Genomic DNA, 22,592 nt, shown 5'->3' on the forward strand with positions numbered 1-22,592 from the left:
CGCCAGCGAAAGGTCGCCTCCGGCGCTGAGCCCGGCCGCCTGCCGGACGCCCACACGCTCTCCGGAAACCTGTGGTCCACGCCGAGTCGCGCTATCTGGGCCGCTGCTACCTGGCCACTTACTTCCCGCCACCTCTTACCTTAGTACGTTTAATTTATTACGAGGGTACATCCCACAATAAGGGGAAGTCGTTAATTACTTGCTTTGCATAAGTTCTTAACGGTGAATGGCATCGCAATTTGTTCATTTACGAGTGAAGGTACAGTTGTTACTGTGTCTGTACTGTTCTACTTTGCTCTTTTATCTGCACTACGCCTTCACAGGGCTGCCATCACCAACATATGCCTTTATACTTCGTCGCGTTTACACGGTAAACGATTCTTATAACGAATCTTATATACAGGGTGTCCCAGCTATCTTGTCCACCCAAAATATCTCTGGAACAATAACAGCTATTGGAAAACGACTTTCATCGGTATCAATGTAGGGCTGGGGCCCATGAATGTACATATTTGGAAACATTCTAAAACGAAAGCATATGTGTTTTTTAACACAAACTTATGTTTTTTTAAATGGACCTCCTATATTTTTTTTCAGTAATCCATAGCATGACAAAGCACATACACAATGGCGTTGATTGCATCGCAATATTCCCATTACATCCCGAGATATTGAGACGCGAAGTTGACGCTTGAAACACCCGACATGCGCTGCTAGCGCATGTCCTGAGGCTCAAGCGTGAACCCCGTGCTACCCGTAATCGCGATGTGATTGACATGTGTAATCACACCTCCATACTTATCAAGAGGTCCGAAACAACGGTAAAACTTTTAGTCCACTTGCTCGTTTCACTAAAACCACCAACATGAATTTTACTATTACGAGTGCATTATTAACTGTCACTTGCGCTAGATCTACAGTAAAGTAAAGTTTTAACGTTGAACGGCTTTACCTCTTTAGTAACGGATTAACGATAAGCGAAGTTAACTTTGTGACTAACGTTGCGGCACACAGATATGTTACAGAACCGCATCACCCCTAGCCTATGGGATAAATACCTGCTGGAATGTACGACGTTAATGCAGGATGGCAGCAGACCGAATTGTTCATTTCGGACCTCTTGATAAGTATGGAAGTGTGATTACGGGCAGCATGGGGTTCACGCCTGAGCCTCAGGACGTGCGCTAGCAGCGCATGTCGGGTGTTTCAAGCGTCAACTTCGCGTCTTAATATCTCGGGATGTAATGGGAATATTGCGATGCAATCAACGCCATTGTGTATGTGCTTTGTCATGCTATGGATTGCTGAAGAAAAAATATAGGAGGTCCATTTAAAAAAACATAAGTTTGTGTTAAAAAACACATATGCTTTATTTTAGAATGTTTCCAAATATGTACATTCATGGGCCCCAGCCCTACATTGATACCGGTGAAAGTCGTTTTCCAATAGCTGTTATTGTTCCAGAGATATTTTGGGTGGACAAGATAGCTGGGACACCCTGTATTATACAATGTAAATGAAATGAGCGTTCGGCGTTGCCGGCCGGAGTGACCGTGCGGTTCTAGGCGCTACAGTCTGGAACCGCGTGACCGCTACGGTCGCAGGTTCGAATCCTGCCTCGGGCATGGATGTGTGTGATGTCCTTAGGTCAGTTAGGTTTAAGTAGTTCTAAGTTCTAGGGGACTGATGACCACAGTAGTTAAGTCCCATAGTGCTCAGAGCCATTTGAACCATTTTTTCGTTCGGCGTCATTGGCCGGGAGGCCCCTTACGCAGCAGGTCCGGCCGCCTTGGCGCAGGTCTTAATGTAATCGACGCCACATTGCGCGACCTGCGCGCCGGATGGGGATGAATTGATGATGAAGACAACAGAACACACAGTCTCTGAGCGGAGAAAATCCCCGATCCAGCCGGGAATCGAACCCGGGCCCGTAGGACGGCAATCCGTCATTCTGACCACTTTTTTTAAAAAAAAAATTTCAATTTGTTCGCTTTAGTTCGTTTAATCTGCTCGGGGCGGACGTCGTAAGACATCCATTTAAGTTCGTTGTTGATCTGTTAACTCAATTTTTTTATTACAGAGGACACATTACCCTCTGACCGAGCACGCTGAGCTACCGTGTCGGCACCACTCAGCTATCGGGGCGGACATATTATACAGTGATACTAACACAGTGGTCCACTGCAATGGAGAGCTCTTAACGGTCACTTCTTTGGCGTTTTTAAATCTGTTCTGAGGCTGCAAATACACGCGGGGCCCAGTACCAGTAGGGAGTGTCTTGTGGAGTGGACTGGATGACTTTGCAGCCTCAGGACCGATTTACAAACGCCACAGAAGCGACATTAACAGCTGCCCACTGCAGTGGACACGGCGCACCACAGGGCTAAGCAAAGACGTAAGTGGAGCAACCTTGAGATCCGATATTAATAATTTTCAGCGATGTTTTATAAGATTTTTTTCTTCAATTACAGACTAATATATCGGTCTCTAGTATTCTCATTGTAGTAGTAGATGGATGGATCTGAGCGTTCTACCGCTTGACGACATTAATATTGTGAAGAAGCGTTTATCGCCCTTCAGGGTTATTGTACAAAAGTATTATTTATTAATAAAAAATACGACGGATCACAACCTAAACGAAATTCTGTAGCCCTAAAGTTTTGGCATCAGCAAAGAGCAGATCCCTGGCTGGATGTTTTTTGTCAAACAGAAAGCGACGCCAACGAGACAAGAGGTAAAACTTTAATTGATTTCCACCATAGTCCGATTGGCTTCATGCAGTACAGGAATCCAGACCCCGAAACAACGAGGAGCATGAGACTCCGTTACCAACCACAAGGCCCTCCATATCGGTCAACGTCATTCTCAATCGTCGTTGGACAAAATTTCCAAATGGTGTAATGAATGGCAGCTCTTTTTAATTACAGCTGAATTTAAGCTAATGGCCACAAGAAATAGAAGGAATGAAAAAAGGAAGATAAAGATTTAACGTCTCGTCGACGACGAGTTCATTAGAGACAGAGCAGCAACTCGGATTAGGGAAGGACGGGTAGTGAAATCACTGTGCCCTTTGAAAGGAAGCACTCCGGCATTTGATTTATTGATTTACGCAAATTACGGAAAATGTAAATTTGGATGGTCGGAAGGGGATTTGAAACGCCAACCTCCCGAAAGCGAGTCCAGCGTGCGAAACACTGCCCTACGCCGTTCAATAAAGAGAAAGGAACAGGATGAGCAACATGAGGTCAGCGGTATTTGGGGTTTAAATATTTATGTGCAAGAACCTGTATGACCTTCTCGTATAGCTAAACGCACAGTGCGCTTTGTTTTCGAGACAGGGAAGTGAACCACATCCCCATCGAATCAGCGCTACTGATCGGACAGCCTTGAGTGTGGTTTTTGCGTGGTTTCCCATGCTCGCTTAGGCAAATGTTGGCTGGTCTGCAATCTCTGACCTAACGAAAAACGATACACAAACAATTAAAGTCAGATAACCACACATAAAAAGTTTACATGACTCACAGAAAAACAACGCATATTACTTCCTGTTTTCATAAGTTAACTAATTCTTTAGCAACAGAAATTGGAACAATTGTAAGGTGCTTGATGACTCATATGTTGTTTTATGACTATTCTCTTGCGCTTATTTGAATATAACGAGCCATTTTTGACAAATAGGTCTAGCTTGTACTTTAATTACGGTTTTGCTTTAATCATTTGGAATTTTCTGGTTACTCGTGTATCTGCAAATGTGGTTAAATTCTGCTCAAACCTGTGCGCCACGGTCTAATATTAATTGCCGAAGCTTGTACAGGTTTCAGTATGGCAAGTTGTGATTTAGTGAACTGCCGAGTTCTACGTGGGATGTTCTGTATATTTTGTTCTATGAAGTAATTTAAGTCACTCAACATTTCTGATTATTTCTCTTTATCTGTTGTCATTAAGGCTGCCGAAGAGGGCGTAGTGCGGTTGAAACCAGTCGACTTATACGAGGGTTGGACAGCATTGTGTATAACCCGTTGCCAACGGTTTGGATGTCGTAGGATACTCTTAGCAGTGCCAGTTGTGTTGACAGTTCTATCGGCGTCGTCTATTGTCCGAAGAATTTGTAGCAGTTCTGAGGAGAACGTCGTGAAGTGTTTCCTTGAGTATAGAAATCGAGTTGAACTCACGAGGGCTTAAGTCAGGAGAGTGTAGTAGGTGGTATAGCACTTAGCAGCCCCATCAGTCAAACAAATCAGTAACAGCTTGCACTGTACGTGCTTGAGCATTGTCCTGCAAAATGATGCTCAGGTCCTGCGGAAAGTGACACCACTTCTGTCTCTAAGCTGGTCATAGGTTGTGTTCCAAAAATGAACAGCATTGGATGATCTAGGTATTTTAATGAAAAGTTTTATGAATCTTAAGAAAATGTAATTCACCCATTACCCCAGGGAAGTGTGTCACCCACTTCCCCAGGGAAGGGTGGTGGGACTGCGGTTGTTTGCTGATGATGCTGTGGTGTACGGTAAGTGTCAAAGTTTTGTGACAGCAGGAAGGTACAAGACGACTTAGACAAAATTTCCAGTTGGTGTGATGCATGGCAGCTAGCTCTAAATGTAGAAAAATATAAGTTAATGCGGATGTGTAGTAAAAACAAACTTGTAATGTTCGGATACAGCATTACCAGTGTCGTGCGTGACAGTCATGTTGTATAAATATCTGGATGTAATATAGGAAAATGATATGAAATGAGACGAGTATGTGAGGATTCTGGTATGGAAGGGGAATGGTCGAGTCGGTTTATTGGGGGAAATTTACGAAAGTAAGGTTCCCCTGGAAAGGAGATCGCACATAGGACGTTAGTGCGACGTGTTCTCGGGTGTATGGGATCCGTACCATGTCGGATTAAAGCAAGACATCGAGGCAGTTCAGAGGCGGGCTGTTAGCTTTGTTACCGATAGATTGGAACAACACTCAAGCGTTACATGGAAATGGTTAAAATGGCTCTGAGCAATATGGGACTTAACATCTGAGGTCATCAGTCTCCTAGAACTTAGAACTACTTAAACCTAACTAACCTAAGGACATCACACACATCCATGCCAGAGGCAGGATTCGAACCTGCGACCGTAGCGGTCGCGCGGTTCCATACTGAAGCGCCTAGAACCGTTGGGCCAAGCGTTACGCAAGGCGAAAATGGGAGCCCTTGGTGGGGTAGGCGACCTTCTGTTCTGGCTACACTACTGAGAAAATTTAGAGGACCGGAATCTGAAGCTGACTGTATAACGATTCTAGTGCCACCCAACATACATTTCACCTAAGGAACACTAACATACGGTGCTAGGAATTAGGGGTTACGAGGAGACATATAGATAGTCGTTTTTCCCTCACACTATGTGCGAGAGGAACAGGGAAAGAAATGACTAATAGTGGTACAGGGTTCCCTCCTCTACGCACCTAACGGTGACCTGCAGAGTGTGGATGTAGATGAAGAAGTGGCTTATAAAACACTTGTCCGAGCGTTTCTTGGTAACTGATTATCGGGTTGGATTAACGGAAGATACACAGACGATCCGACGAAAAGCGGCGCGTTTCGTCACTGCATCGTTTATTAAGTGTTCGAGCGTAACGGAGATGCTCGTTAATCTCCCGTGGTAGACGCTGAAAGAGAGGCGCTTCCATCACAGAGAGGTTTGCTGTTGAAATCGCGATAGTGTAAATTCTGTGGAGAGAAGGGAGACAGTTGATTTCCCACACATACAGTGTCTCATCAGAAGTATCTGGACACTGCGTCGTTATGACAACTTGATGTTTGCTGGGAACACTTTCAGTGAGGTTGGCTGTGGAGGAAAGGCAGCCCTTCCTTCCTCAAGAGAATATAGAGACACTGAACACTGGGATCTGGAGCAAAGTAGAAGTTATAACTCATCCCAACGGCGTTCCACAAGATTCGAGGTCGTGACTTTTGACAGTCCAGTTCATTTCATATCAGGAACGCTATTGTCGACAACGCATTGCCCCACAGATGCTCCTTTATGAAGGGGTGCAGAGTCGTGCTGATACAAATCGTTATTGTCTCTCAACTGCTCGTCTGCTATACGCAGTACGCATTTAGCCTTTTCTAAAACGCAATAAGGAGGTCAGACACTAAGCACGAGAAACACCGTCATACCGTAACACCACCTCCTGCGTACTTCACTGTTGGCACTACACATGGTAGGCAACGAGCTCCGGGCATTACCCAAAACCAAACCCTTCCATCGGAAAGCCACAGAGTATCGCGTGATTTATACTCCAGACAACTTGTTTTCAGTAGTACGCCCCTTTCTAATGGAGCCGCTCTTTACACAACCTCAAGCGTCGCTTAGGACTGTTGACTGGAGAAATGTGTGACTTATGAGGAACATCGACCACTGTACGCCATTATCTTTAACTCCCCACTCTCAGTGCTAGCTGGACTCCTGGTGGCACTGTGGACCTCACGACTGATTCCTTTCACTGACTTCGCTTGATTCTTTACAACCACTCTCCGGTCCTTGCCCGTCTGTACATGACGTCTATCTTCTCTCGGTTTAGCTGTGGTTGTTCCTTCGCGTTTAAACTTCACAGTCGACTTGGGCAGCTTAGGAAGCGTTGAAATGTACCTGATGGATATACATCTGCATCTACATGGATACCCTGCAAATCACATTCAAGTGCCTGGCAGAGGGATCATCGAACCACCTTCACAACTCTGTATTACTCCAATCTCGTATAGAGCGTGGAAACAATGAACACCTATATCTTTCCGTACGAGCTCTGATTCCCCTTATTTTATCGTGGTGATCGTTCCTCCCTATGTAGGTCGATGTCAAAAAAATAATTTCGCATCCACAGCAGAAAGTTGGTGATTGGAATTTCGTGAGAAGATTCCGTCGCAACGAAAAACGCCTTACTTTTAATGATTTCCGGCCCAAATCGTGTATCATTTGAGTGGCACTCTTTCCCATATTTCGCGATAATACATAACGTGCTGCCCTTCTTTGAACTTTCTCGATGTACTCAGTCAGTCCTATCTGGTAAGGATCCCACACTGCGCAGCAGTATTCTAAAAGAGGACGGACAATCATAGTGTAGGCAGTCTCCTTAGTAGGTCTTGTTACATTTTCTAAGTGTCCTGCCAATAAAACGCAGTCTTTGGTTAGCCTTCCCCACAACATTTTCTATGCGTTCTTTCCAATTTAAGTTGTTAGTAATTGCAATACCTATGTATTTAGTTGAATTTACGACTTTTAGATTAGACTGATTTATCGTGTAACCGAAGTTTAACGAGTTCCTTTTAGCACTCATGTGGATTACCTCACACTTTTCGTTATTTAGTGTCAACTGCCACTTTTCGCCCCATTCAGATATCATTTATAAAGCGTTTTGCAGTTTGTTTTGATCTTCTGATGATTTTATTAGTCGACAAACGACAGCGTCGTCAGCAAACAACCTAAGACGGCTGCTCAGATTGTCTCCCAAATCTTTTATATAGATAAGGAACAGAAAAGGGCCTATAACACTACCTTGGGGGAACGCCAGAGCCGGCCGAAGTGGCTGTGCGGTTAAAGGCGCTGCAGTCTGGAACCGCAAGACCGCTACGGTCGCAGGTTCGAATCCTGCCTCGGGCATGGATGTTTGTGATGTCCTTAGGTTAGTTAGGTTTAACTAGTTCTAAGTTCTAGGGGACTAATGACCTCAGCAGTTGAGTCCCATAGTGCTCAGAGCCATTTGAACCATTTGGAACGCCAGAAATCACTTCTGTTTTACCCGATTACTTTCCGTCAATTACTACGAACTGTGACCTCTCTGACAGGAAATCACAAATCCAGTCACATATTTGAGACGACATTCCATAAGCACGTAATTTCACTACGAGCCGCTTGTGTGGTACAGTGTGAAAAGCCTTCCGGAAATCCAGAAATACGGAATCGATCTGAAATCCCTTGTCAATAGCACTCAACACTTCATATGAATAGAGAGCTACTTGTGTTTCACGGGAACGATGTTTTCTAAACCCATGTTGACTGTGTGTCAATAGACCGTTTTCTTCGAGGTAATTCATAATGTTCGAACATAATATATGTTCTAAAATCCTGCTGCATATCGACGTTAATGATATGGGCCTGTAATTTAGTGGATTACTCCTACGTATTTTAGTAATCGCGAAAGCGTTACGGAGATGATAGACTCCAGTGGAAGACTCTGCAAGAAAGACGCTCAGTAGCTCGGTAAAGGCTTTTGTTGAAGTTTCGAGAGCATACCTTCACCGAAGAGTCAAGCAGTATATTGCTCCCTCTTCGCGAAGAGATCATGAGGATAAAATCAGAGAGATTAGAGCCCACAGAGAGGCATAGCGACAATCTTTCTTTCCACTAACAATACGAGACTGGAATACAATGGAGAACCGATAGATGTACACCATCAGGTGGCTTGCGGAGTATAGATGTAGATGTACTACTTTTCTTGAATATTAGTGTGATCTGTGCAACTTTCCAGTCTTTGGGTACGTACCTTTCGTCGAGTGATCGGTTGTACATGATTGTTAAGTAAGGAGCTAATGCATCAGCATACTCTGAAAGGAACATAATTGGTATACAGTATGGACCAGAAGACTTGCTTTTATTAAGTGATTTTAGTTGCTTCACTACTCCGAGGATATTTACTTCTACGTTGCTCATGTTGGCGGCTGTTCTCGATTCGAATTCTGGAATATTTACTTCGTCTCCTTTTGTGAAGGCATTTCGAAAGGCGGTGTTTAGTAACTCTGCTTTGGCAGCACTGTCTTCGATAGCATCTCCACTGCTATCGCGCAGAGAAGGCATTGATTATTTCTTGCCGCTAACATACTTCACATACGACCAGAATCTCTTTGGATTTTATGCCAGGTGTCGAGGCAGTCTGTGACATCCAATGGCTAGTCCACATTCGGAGACACTGAGCATTCCTGACCGAGCCACTTTGCTGTGACCCATCTCCTCCTACACTGGTGGTTCCACTCTCGTGACGTTTAGCGGTCGGTTCTGCATTAAAAAGCCATGTCCGGAAGCTTTTCGTGTCGACGTCACTCTTCTGTAGTGTGCCTCCAGTGTCGACTCTGGTGCGCCACTCAGCTCGGCGACTGCAGACGGCTGGCGCGCTGGACTCCAGGTTGCGGAGCCTTTTCCTGCGCGGGCCGCGTCCTTCTCGGAGCCCACGCTGCCGCCAAAGTCACCGCTCCGTGGCGCCGACATTGAGGCGGCCCACGCGGCTTGTCCGCTCCCCACGGCACACAAACAGAGCTCACTCGTGCGACGCCCGGCACGGCAAACAACAGCGGTCACTCCGTGTCCTATCCCTGTCCACTACCACACGCCTGTGGCTGCCAGCACGACTACTTGTGGTATAAAACAGAAGTGTGTCATGTGACACTTCACGGGCCACAAAACATGAATGAAGTTAACCGATTTGTTGGTGTACCAGCGTGTCTACAAATAATGGTGTAACACTAGCTGCTATGTAACACGGCGTAAGAGCAATGGTCGTAAAGAAATCTTTACTGGCAGAAACCGGAGAGGAGTGTCATGAGCTGTCAGCGACAATCGCTTTCAAACTTGACGGGAATAGCCTTAGTTAATGGATGCGGGTCCATGTCAACTAGCTTCTGAGTGAACATTGTGAAGCGAAATGCATACAAAGGACGTTTGGATTCAAAGACCGTTGTTCACATCGGTACATAGAGCTGGGCGGCTTCAGTGTCGCAAATAACACCAACTGTCAGTAGCTTGCTGCAGGCGTGTAATGTGGTCTGCAGAGTCTCGATTTTACAGAAACCGGAGAGGAGTGTCATGAGCTGTCAGCGACAATCGCTTTCAAACTTGACGGGAATAGCCTTAGTTAATGGATGCGGGTCCATGTCAATTAGCTTCTGAGTGAACATTGTGAAGCGAAATGCATACAAAGGACGTTTGGAGTCAAAGACCGTTGTTCACATCGGTACATAGAGCTGGGCGGCTTCAGTGTCGCAAATAACACCAACTGTCAGTAGCTTGCTGCAGGCGTGTAATGTGGTCTGCAGAGTCTCGATTTTGCAAGGCGTCGAGCGCACCGACATCATAATGAGATGGGACGTTCATCAAAAACCACACAGAAATTAAAAGACGCACCAAATCAACAATTTTGATGATATGGCAATGAAATTTTGTACCATGCTTTACACAAAATTAACAAATTTACTGTTAAGTTCGTTGGATTATATAAACACTGAAGAGCAAAAGAAAATGGTACGTCTGCCTAATATCGTGTACGGCTCCTGCGAGCACGCCGAAGTGTCGCAACACGTCGTGGTATGGACTCAACTAATGTCTCAAGTAGTGCTACATATCGTCAAAAATATTCATATGTGCGAAGTCTGCTGGACAGCGGAAGTGTTTAAACTCAGAAGAGCGTATCTGGGGCCACTATGTAACAATTCTGGAAGTGTGGGGTGCCGCATTGCCATGCTGGAATTGCCCGAACCCGTCTCAATGCACAATGGACACGAATGGATGCAGGTGATCAGGCAGGATGCTCATGAATCCATGAACCCTGCATGTCAGCACGGGACTGTTCAAGCTTGTAGAGGCTCTGAAATGGTGTGGGGCGTGCGCAGTTGGAGTGATATAGGTACGTCTAGATACGACTATGACAGGTGACATGGACGTAAGCATCCTGCCTGATCACCTGCATGCATTCATGTCAATTGCGCATTCCGCACTACTTCAGACATTAGTTGAGTGCATGTCACGTCGTGTTGTGGCATTTCTGCGCGCTCGCGGGGGCCCTACACGATATTAGGCAGGTGTGCCAGATCTTTTGGCTCTTCAGTGTATTTCCAGGGGGCAGAGTATCCTCTCATAAGCTCTGCGGCTATTTCCGCTGTCTTGTGGACGCAGGTGTTCTAGGAACTACAAGGGTAAACCGTGGAAGGCCTCTATAATTACGCAAACCTGAGATGAAGGAACGTGAGCTATATTTAGTGGACGAAAACCCTGTCACAAATGGCAGAGGGACGCATTTCCATGGTCGGACGTCACGTTGAACACGTCCTACGAATGAGCCGTCACAACTAAGGGAATATGCGTTTCCGGACACAAGTTTATTACACATGGTAGTCTTATTTCGACGAGCACTTCAGCGTTTCAAGTTTGGTAGTTAAAGAAAAAAACTACTTCTCATCTTATTGGAATGCGTTAGATGCGCCTGTTTCCCGCTAGAGGTCATAGATATCGTGCTACTAGGTTTGGTTTGGCCTAATATTCTGACTGGACAAAACTACGTCGCACTCCTCCGTAATGCTGGGAAATTTCCTGCCGACAGCACGAGAACGACTTTTTCAGTTCCCACCACTATTTTTTAATATTGGTCTTCCCGACCATAAGGCCATTTTATGACATTTATTTTCCAAAGTGATGCAATATGGAAGATGAGTGGATTACATTAAAAACATGTATACGAGCAACATCGATGCGATGAAAACACCAGAAGCGGCTTTGATAAAGCATTATGTATCAAGTGGATGATGAGGATGACGATATGATTTCCGACGTTCTCATGGGTATTATACTTATAATCTTAACCAACTTATAGGAATAATTTACACACTAACATCAGGTGATGAGCAAGAAAAGACTCCAGAAGTCCACCTTAGTTTTTCCGAACGACTAGGAATGCGTACACTTTGAACGGTCTGTCCTCTCCGTATGGAGAATCTCATATATATATACTACTGGCCACTAAAACTGCTACACCACGAAGATGACGTGCTACAGACGCGAAATTTAACCGACAGGAAGAAGATGTTGTGATATGCAAATGATTAGCTTTTCAGAGCATTCATACAAGGTTGGCGCCGGTGGCGACACCTACAACGTGCTGACATGAGGAACGTTTCCAACCGATTTCTCATACACAAACAGCAGTTGAACGGCGTTGCCTGGTGAAACGTTGTTGTGACGCCTCGTGTAAGGAGGAGAAATGCGTACCATCACGTTTCCGACTTTGATAAAGGTCGGATTGTAGCCTATCGCGATTGCGGTTTATCGTATCGCGACATTGCTGCTCGCGTTAGTCGAGATCCAGTGACTGTTAGCAGAATATGGAATCGTTGGGTTCAGGAGGGTAATACGGAACGCCGTGCTGGATCTCAAAGGTCTCGTATCACTAGCAGTAGAGATGACAGGCATCATATCCACACGGCTGCAAAGGATCATGCAGCCACGTCTCGATCCCTGAGTCAACAGATGGGGACGTTTGCAAGACAACAACAATCTGCACGAACAGTTAGACGACGTTTGCAGCAGCATGGGCTATCAGCTCGGAGACCATGGTTGCGGTTACCCTTGACGCTGCATCACAGACAGGAGAGCCTCCGATGGTGTAATCAACGACGAATCTGGGTGCACGAATGGCAAAACGTCATTTTTTCGGATGAATCCAGGTTCTGTTTACAGCATCATGATGGTCGCATCCGTGTTTGGCGACATCGCGGTGAACGCACATTGGAAGCGTGTATTCGCCATCCCCATACTGGCGTATCACCCGGCGTGATGGTATGGGGTGCCATTGGTTACACGTCTCAGTCACCTCTTGTTCGCATTGACGGCACTTTGAACAGTGGACGTTACATTTCAAATGTTTTACGACCCGTGGCTCTACCCTTCATTCGATCCCTGCGAAACCCTGCATTTCAGCAGGATAGTGCACGACCGCATGTTGCAGGTCCTGTACGGGCCTTTCTTGATACAGAAAATGTTCGAGTGCTGCCCTGGCCAGTACATTCTCCAGATCTCTCACCAATTGAAAACGTCTGGTCAATGGCGGCCGAGCAACTGGCTCGTCACAATACGCCAATCACTACTCTTGGTGAACTGTGGTATCATGTTGAAGCTGCATAGGCAGCTGTACCTGTACACGCCATCCGAGCTCTGTTTGACTCAATGCCCAGGCGTATCAAGGCCGTTATTACGGCCAGAGGTGATCGTTAGCAGCGCGGTTCCGGACTGAAGCGGCTAGAACCGCTCGGCCACAACGGCCGGCTATGTATATAAATCTGAAGAACGGGACAGCCGGTGAGAGGGAGAGACGCTGTGGACGTGGCGAGCCTGAGACAACGGCGCGTATGATGGATGGCCCACCGTTACAGGCAGCAGCACACGGCTCGTATTAACGCCGGCTGGTGGCGGTGTCGGCGTCGTTGACGTGACCCCATGCTGGGCCGTTTCAGTGTGTGTAAACAACAGCTGTCGCCATAAATTTTAACAGTCATCGCGGCTTTCTTTAATTTACACTGCACTATTCAACTGGTGCCCATCTCATTACACACAACCACTGGTAATTCCGCGAGTGACATGTGTTCACAACTCATTTCGCTGAAATATTGAAAGAAAATCATTTTCCACCCTTGATTTATGCATACAGGTTGTTAAATTTTAATACAACCACTGACTGAAGTATGCAGTTTCACCTTTCTCTGTAATTTAGATGTAAGGTAAAGCTGTAACCACTTTATTAGCCATTGTGCTTCCTCCGATCTTTGCATTGACTTACCCAGCCAATTCCGGGGAGGGGGGGGGGGGGCGGGGGGGACGTACGGTGCAAGTTGCCATTTTTCACAGAGACTGTCATTTCCAGAGCGGAAATAAACGTTAAGTGGCAAGGAAGATTCTAGGGTCAAGTGAGCATTGAGTTTCGCACTTTCGAAATTCTGGTCTGACGTCTGCTTAGCAACCAAGCCACACCGATGCGTCGTACAGTACCTAAATTCTGGCGCTATTATCATTGATTAGCCTAAAATTAACTTTGATCAAATTGCAGAAACAAATACTTTTATTGAAACAATCATTTTGCAAGTTCGGTAGACAACTGGCAGCTGTTTCAGTGTGTAATTTGCAGATACCCTCAAATTTTTATGCACTGAGAGACTAAAATTTTTTAAAATTTAACAAGGACTTTTTAAACGACATTCTACAACTCCAGAAAAGGTTAGCAATGCCTAGAACAGTTGACGATACTTGTGTAGGGTAGATAAGTAAAGGGGCGATAAGTATATAATTCTTCGTTAAAGCTGGGCAAACATTTAATATATTTCTCACTTCTTTTTTACTAAATGTTTGAGTGTATGCATTCACAAGCATAGCCTGTCTCCTCTATTCAAGAGCAACGCAATGGCATAAAAAAGGGCACCGTTCTCCAAGAAATCGCAGTTGCTGCATTAGCCCAGTAAATAAAAAGAAGTTACATATACTATGCCAACGACACAGCAAAATACCTGCAATATTTTCCGTAATCTGAACCACTTATGCGATATTTGGATGTGGACTGTTCTGTGCAACAAACGGTCTCTTCGTTTTTCCCTCTCCCGAGAAGATAGTGAGAAAGGTTGGCGCAGCATGTCCAATGTGATGTTCGAACCCCAGGGGCGCAATATGCTGAACTAGTTGTACAATTGATACTGACAAGTGAAATACGTAAAATTGCGTAGGAAGTGAAATAGAATTATGATAAATGTTTTGATTTTTATGGTGACAATAGATGCAGCATTGGACGTGATTGTATACACAATGTGATCAAAAGTATCCGAACACCTGGATAAAAATGACTTACAATTTCGTGGCGTCCTCCATCGGTACTGCTGGAATTGAATATGGTGTTGGCCCACCCTTAGCATTGATGACGGCTTCCACTCTCGCAGGCATACGTTCAATCAGGTGTGGAAGGTATCTTGGGGACTGGCAGCCCATTCCTCACGCAGTGCTGCACTGAGGAGAGGTATCGACGTCGCTCGGTGAGGCCTGGAACGATGTCGGCTTTCCAAAACATCCCAAAGGTGTTCTATGGGATTCAGGTCAGGACTCGGTGCAGCCAGTCCATTACAGGGATGTTATTGCCGTGTTACCACTCCGCCATAGGCCGTGTGCACTATGAACAGGTGCTCGATCGTGTTGAAGGATGTAATCGTCATCCCCCAATTTCTCTTGAACAGTGGGAAGCAAGAAAGTGCTTAAAATATCAATGTACGCCTGTGCTGTGATAGTGCCTCGCAAAACAACAAGGGGTGCAAGCCAGCTTCTTGAAAAACACGATCACACCATTTGCTGTTGACACTACTCACGCTGCCAGATGACGGACGTTCACCGGGCATTCGCCCATCCTGCTATCGGTTCGCGACGTTGTTAACCGTGATACGTCACTCCACACAACGTTTTTCCATTGTTCAATCGTCCAATGTTTCGCTCCTTACACGAAGCGAGGCGTCGTTTGGCATTTACCGGCGTGATGTGTGGCTTATGAGCAACCACTCGACCATGAAATCCAAGTTTTCTCAGCTCCCGCCTATCTGTCACTGAAAACTGACGCACGCTATGGTGGGCGGTGCATACGTCGTGCACGGTACGGAGGCCTATATAGGACGTCGATTTGCAGCCTTGGCATCAGTTCTCAGCGGGACTCAGCATCAGAAGCAGCGCTCCCCTGAAGATGGCGAACAGTTGGATTGCCGAAATATTGAATAGGATCTATTTTAGGATCTGGCATGAAACCTAAAGTGGCTTTAAGATAGCCTACGAAGACACACACGGAGGTTTTATCTCACAACTGATGACAACGGCGGCTGAGTCCCTTGCAGGCGCAGCCAGCATTAGCTATGTTTCTTAAGTTTGGGTTTCTTGAGGGTTCTGATATAGAGAAAGCTATTTACACTTCATAGAGAATGTACTTAACTCATTAGATAATAAATTACAGCCTACTGGCATTTTTTGTGACCTGTCAAAAGTCTTTGACTGTGTGAACCATAGCGTTCTCGTAAGTAAATTAGAATGTTATGGTGTCACCGGCAATGCTGCGAAATGGTTGGACTCTTATCTAACTAACAGGAAACAAAGGGTGTCGTTGCGAAATACCTGTGCAGTAAGCTGTCAGTCTTCATTTGATTGGGAGTTAATTACATGTTGTGTTCCTCAAGGTTCCATCTTGGATCCGTTGCTTTTTCTTGTGTACATTAATGACCTGGCGTCTGTTACATTGCTAGATGCTAAGTTTGTTTTGTTTTCAGATGATACAAACATTGCAATATGTAACAAGTCAAGTACAGATTTAGAAATAGCTGCTAATCAAATTTTCGCTGACATTAATAAATGGTTTAAAGCTAATTCAGTGTCACTAAATTAAAAAAAAAAAAAAAAAAACAGTGTGTGCAGCCCAGAACCTGTAAGAGATTTCCTTCCAGCATGTGTGTAACATATGAAGACATGTAGATTGAAGAGGTTGACAGTATTAAATTTCTGGGATTACAACTTGATAATAAATTCGGTTGGGAAGGGCATACCACAGAATTGTGTAAGCGCCTAAACAAGTCTGTATTTGCAATGAGAATGATGTCAGATGTAGGAGGTATAAATATAAAAAACTTGCATACTTCACTTACTTTCATCCTATTGTGTCATACGGGATCATATTCTGAGGTAACTCATCAAACCGAGCAAAAGCTTTTAGCGTGCGAAGGCGTGTAATAACAATAATTTTTGGTTTAAATTCAAGAACATCGTGTAGAAACCTGTTGAAGGAAGTTTGTATTCTAACCAATGCTTCTCAATATATTTATTCCTTAATGAAATTTGTTGCAAGTAATATTTCTCTATTTACAAGCAATAGCTCAATACATAGTAACAATACCAGGAATAAGAAGGATCTACACAGACACCTAAAATCACTTCCCTTGGTCCAAAAAGGGATCCAATATTCAGTAACACACATTTTCAATACATTGCCTGCAACCATTAAAAGCTTGGTTTCCGATAAAGCACAGTTTAAGCAGAGTTTGAAATACTTTTTGATAGGCTACTCCTTCTACTCCATAGATGAATATCTTAACAGAGACTGTTAAGCCAGATTAAGTAACAATATCTGTTAGATTTCAGTTTTGTCAACACTTGGTCACAACAGTCAAGATCAGGTATTTTGTGTATGATAAATTTATTAATAGTACATAATAATGCTCTGAGAGCGTGTTAATTCTGTAAATATTAGCTGTTCCAGTTTACTTTAATGTATTCACTTATTTCGACAATCTCCTAACAAATGACCAGGGCAGTAAGCGTTATATTCAAATGTTTTATGACTTTTGTGTTATACATTCTGGCATGATCCATATCCACGAGAATCATCTCATTTTTGGGTCTATGGAACGAAAACTGAATCTAATCTAATCTATTTAATTTTATCCATGTTTTGCAGCTTAAAACGTGACTGTATTCAATACACTGGAGGTATGAATTAAAAAACTCCTTCAGTCACAACTTTTCGTGTTTTATTAAATACACGATGCATTTGGGACCCTGTGGGTCCATCATCAGGTGTAATTTGTCTTATAGATATTTTATTTCTTCTCTTGAATGAGGTGAAACGCATATTTCTGTCACGAAAAGGTTTAATGTTAGGTTATAAATTTCGTAAGTCAAACGCGGAAAATATGTGCAAAATAGTGGAAAAAGATGAACAGTGTAAACTTAGCACATAATCCAAGAAGAGCGTTTCTAACGTTTTAGCACCAGCAAACATTCTTTTCCCCGTCGTTTTCGTACATGTCACTTGATTCAAAATACTTCAAATGGCTCTGAGCGCTATGGGACTTAACATCTGAGGTCATCAGTCCCCTAGAACTTAGAACTACTTAAGCCTAACTAACCCAAGGACATGACACACATCCATGCCCGAGGCAGGATTCGAACCTGCGACCGTAGCGGTCGTGCAGTTCCAGACTGAAGCACCTAGAACAGCTCGGCCATACCGGCCGGCCCACTTGGTTCAAGAGGCACATTTGCTCAGACATCTCCACGAAACCAAAAAACCAGAATGTGTATTAAATGAACAAACAGATTTCTCAAGGCACAGTTATTTCAATAATTTTAAAGACCTATTCTAAAGTTATTTCCTGGTTCAAATGGCTCTGAGCACTATGCGACTTAACTTCTGAGGTCATCAGTCGCCTAGAACTTAGAACTAATTAAACGTAACTAAGCTAAGGACATCACACACATCCATGCCCGAGGCAGGATACGCACCTGCGACCGTAGCGGTCGCTCGGTTTCAGACTGCAGCGCCTAGAACCGCACGGCCACTCCGGCCGGCCGTTATTTCCTGCATATGCCAATTGTTTAATAGTTATATCTTTAGCACTACGAATAAATTCATCTTTGACAAGACCACGTACAGAAACATAAGTGAAGTGTTTACAAACATGTGTGTGTGTGCAAATGTGCCTCTTGAATGAAGTGACACGTACGAAAACGACGGAGAAAAATTGTTTGCTGGTGCTAAAACGTTAAAGAGGCCAGAGGCCAGACAAACGTGTGGTTCCTGAAGAGGGGCAGCAGCCTTTTCAGTAGTTGCAAGGGCAACAGTCTGGATGATTGACTGATCTGGCCTTGTAACAATAACCAAAACGGCTTTGCTGTGCTGGTACTGCGAACGGCTGAAAGCAAGGGGAAACTACAGCCGTAATTTTTTCCCAGGGCATGCAGCTTTACTGTATGATTACATGATGATGGCGTCCTCTTGGGTAAAATATTCCGGAGGTAAAATAGTCCCCCATTCGGATCTCCGGGCGGGGACTACTCAAGAGAATGTCGTTATCAGGAGAAAGAAAACTGGCGTTCTACGGATCGGAGCGTGGAATGTCAGATCCCTTAATCGGGCAGGTAGGTTAGAAAATTTAAAAAGGGAAATGGATAGGTTAAAGTTAGATATAGTGGGAATTAGTGAAGTTCGGTGGCAGGAGGAACAAGACTTCTGGTCAGGTGACTACAGGGTTATAAACACAAAATCAAATAGGGGTAATGCACGAGTAGGTTTAATAATGAATAGGAAAATAGGAATGCGGGTAAGCTGCTACAAACAGCATAGTGAACGCATTATTGTGGCCAAGATAGATACGAAGCCCACACCTACTACAGTAGTACAAGTTTATATGCCAACTAGCTCTGCAGATGACGAAGAAATTGAAGAAATGTATGATGAAATAAAAGAAATTATTCAGATTGTGAAGGGAGACGAAAATTTAATAGTCATGGGTGACTGGAATTCGAGTGCAGGAAAAGGGAGAGAAGGAAACATAGTAGGTGAATATGGATTGGGGGACAGAAATGAAAGAGGAAGCCGCCTGGTAGAATTTTGCACAGAGCACAACATAATCATAACTAACACTTGGTTTAAGAATCATAAAAGAAGGTTGTATACATGGAAGAACCCTGGAGATACTAAAAGGTATCAGATAGATTATATAATGGTAAGACAGAGATTTAGGAACCAGGTTTTAAATTGTAAGACATTTCCAGGGGCAGATGTGGACTCTGACCACAATCTATTGGTTATGACCTGTAGATTAAAACTGAAGAAACTGCAAAAAGGTGGGAACTTAAGGAGATGGGACCTGGATAAACTAAAAGAACCAGAGGTTGTACAGAGATTCAGGGAGAGCATAAGGGAGCAATTGACAGGAATGGGGGAAATAAATACAGTAGAAGAAGAATGGGTAGCTTTGAGGGATGAAGTAGTGAAGGCAGCAGAGGATCAAGTAGGTAAAAAGACGAGGGCTAGTAGAAATCCTTGGGTAACAGAAGAAATATTGAATTTAATTGATGAAAGGAGAAAATATAAAAATGGAGTAAATGAAGCAGGCAAAAAGGAATATAAACGTCTCAAAAATGAGATCGACAGGAAGTGCAAAATGGCTAATCAGGGATGGCTAGAGGACAAATGTAAGGATGTAGAGGCTTATCTCACTAGGGGTAAGATAGATACTGCCTACAGGAAAATTAAAGAGACCTTTGGAGAAAAGAGAGCCACTTGTATGAATATCAAGAGCTCAGATGGCAACCCAGTTCTAAGCAAAGAAGGGAAGGCAGAAAGGTGGAAGGAGTATATAGAGGGTCTATACAAGGGCGATGTACTTGAGGACAATATTATGGAAAGGGAAGAGGATGTAGATGAAGATGAAATGGGAGATACGATACTGCGTGAAGAGTTTGACAGAGCACTGAAAGACCTGAGTCGAAACAAGGCCCCCGGAGTAGACAATATTCCATTGGAACTACTGACGGCCGTGGGAGAGCCAGTCCTGACAAAACTCTACCATCTGGTGAGCAAGATGTATGAAACAGGCGAAATACCCTCAGACTTCAAGAAGAATATAATAATTCCAATCCCAAAGAAAGCAGGTGTTGACAGATGTGAAAATTACCGAACAATCAGTTTAATAAGTCACAGCTGCAAAATACTAACACGAATTCTTTACAGACGAATGGAAAAACTAGTAGAAGCCAACCTCGGGGAAGATCAGTTTGGATTCCGTAGAAACACTGGAACACGTGAGGCAATACTGACCTTACGACTTATCTTAGAAGAAAGATTAAGGAAAGGCAAACCTACGTTTCTAGCATTTGTAGACTTAGAGAAAGCTTTTGACAATGTTGACTGGAATACTCTCTTTCAAATTCTGAAGGTGGCAGGGGTAAAATACAGGGAGCGAAAGGCTATTTACAATTTGTACAGAAACCAGATGGCAGTTATAAGAATCGAGGGACATGAAAGGGAAGCAGTGGTTGGGAAGGGAGTAAGACAGGGTTGTAGCCTCTCCCCGATGTTGTTCAATCTGTATATTGAGCAAGCAGTAAAGGAAACAAAAGAAAAATTCGGGGTAGGTATTAAAATTCATGGAGAAGAAATAAAAACTTTGAGGTTCGCCGATGACATTGTAATTCTGTCAGAGACAGCAAAGGACTTGGAAGAGCAGTTGAATGGAATGGACAGTGTCTTGAAAGGAGGATATAAGATGAACATCAACAAAAGCAAAACAAGGATAATGGAATGTAGTCTAATTAAGTCGGGTGATGCTGAGGGAATTAGATTAGGAAATGAGGCACTTAAAGTAGTAAAGGAGTTTTGCTATTTGGGGAGCAAAATAACTGATGATGGTCGAAGTAGAGAGGATATAAAATGTAGGCTGGCAATGGCAAGGAAAGCGTTTCTGAAGAAGAGAAATTTGTTAACATCCAGTATTGATTTAAGTGTCAGGAAGTCATTTCTGAAAGTATTCGTATGGAGTGTAGCCATGTATGGAAGTGAAACATGGACGATAAATAGTTTGGACAAGAAGAGAATAGAAGCTTTCGAAATGTGGTGCTACAGAAGAATGCTGAAGATTAGATGGGTGGATCACATAACTAATGAGGAAGTACTGAATAGGATTGGGGAGAAGAGAAGTTTGTGGCACAACTTGACCAGAAGAAGGGATCGGTTGGTAGGACATGTTCTGAGGCATCAAGGGATCACCAATTTAGTATTGGAGGGCAGCGTGGAGGGTAAAAATCGTAGAGGGAGACCAAGAGATGAATACACTAAGCAGATTCAGAAGGATGTAGGTTGCAGTAGGTACTGGGAGATGAAAAAGCTTGCACAGGATAGAGTGGCATGGAGAGCTGCATCAAACCAGTCTCAGGACTGAAGACCACAACAACAACAACAAAACGTTAAAAACACTTTTCTTGGATTATGTGGTAATTTTACACTGTTCATCCTTTCCACTATTTTGCACACATTTTCCGCGTTTGACTTACGAAATTCATAACCTAACATTAAACCTTTTCGTGACAGGAATACGCGTTTGCCGGCCGGAGTGGCCGTGCGGTTCTAGGCACAGTCTGGAGCCGAGCGACCGCTACGGTCGCAGGTTCGAATCCTGCGTCGGGCATGGATGTGTGTGTTGTCCTTAGGTTAGTTAGGTTTAATTAGTTCTAAGTTCTAGGCTGCTGATGACGTCAGAAGTTAAGTCGCATAGTGCTCAGAGCCATTTGAACCAGTACGCTTTTCACCTCATTCAAGAGAAGAAATGAAATATGTATTAAGACAAATTACACCTGATGATGGACCCACAGGGTCCGAAATGCATCGTGTATTCAATAAAACACGAAAAGTTGTGACTGAAGGCGTTTTTTGCTTCACACCTCCAGTGTAGTCTAATCTAGAGCGCTGGTGGCGTCGCTCACCTGTCGGAGTTGTCGCTGTGGTGGCGCCTCCTGGGCGGCGAGACGGGCGCCGGCTCGGCCGGCTGCGGCTCGTGCTGCTTGCCGCCCTCGGGCTGCGCCCTGCTCTTGTGGCGCTTTCGCTCCAGCGAGTGGAACGCGGCGGAGATAGGGTCCCTGCGCGGACGCTCCGAGGACCGCTCGCTCTGGCTGCGCTTGAGCTTCGAGCCGCCGCGGGCCCCGGTCGCTCCTGAAACCACCACCGGCAGCCGGTCAGCGCGCGTCAGTACAGGCGAGGCAGCTGGCGCGTGGCCCTCTGCTGACAACATCTTCTCTCGACGGGGATACCGAAAACGACGATCGTGTGAAGCCCGGCTCGCTCTATTCGTCCACGATGTCCAGAAAGCAGTTGACACCGACACTCGTGTGCATGTCACGCTTTTTGACTTTCTGAAGGCGTTCCATACAGTTCCTCACTGCCGCCAAATGAACAAAACATGAAACCTACAGGATGTCAGATCACGGCATGTAATTCTAAACTGAGAGAAGTCTTCC

The 22,592-nt window shown here is 44.5% G+C and overlaps 1 protein-coding gene across 1 annotated transcript in view; it reads right to left on the reverse strand.

Moving 5' to 3' along the window:
* The window catches only part of LOC124803236 (zinc finger CCCH domain-containing protein 13-like), a 331,812-nt gene that overhangs the window by 256,884 nt on the left and 52,336 nt on the right, over positions 1-22,592 (reverse strand). The window contains exon 2 of the mRNA XM_047264417.1: positions 22,062-22,287. Within this exon, the coding sequence (XP_047120373.1) occupies positions 22,062-22,287 (226 nt within the window). The remainder of the gene's footprint in view (positions 1-22,061; positions 22,288-22,592) is intronic.

Source organism: Schistocerca piceifrons, chromosome 6 (genome assembly GCF_021461385.2).
Source record: "Schistocerca piceifrons isolate TAMUIC-IGC-003096 chromosome 6, iqSchPice1.1, whole genome shotgun sequence".
In the NCBI taxonomy this organism is placed as follows: domain Eukaryota; kingdom Metazoa; phylum Arthropoda; class Insecta; order Orthoptera; family Acrididae; genus Schistocerca; species Schistocerca piceifrons.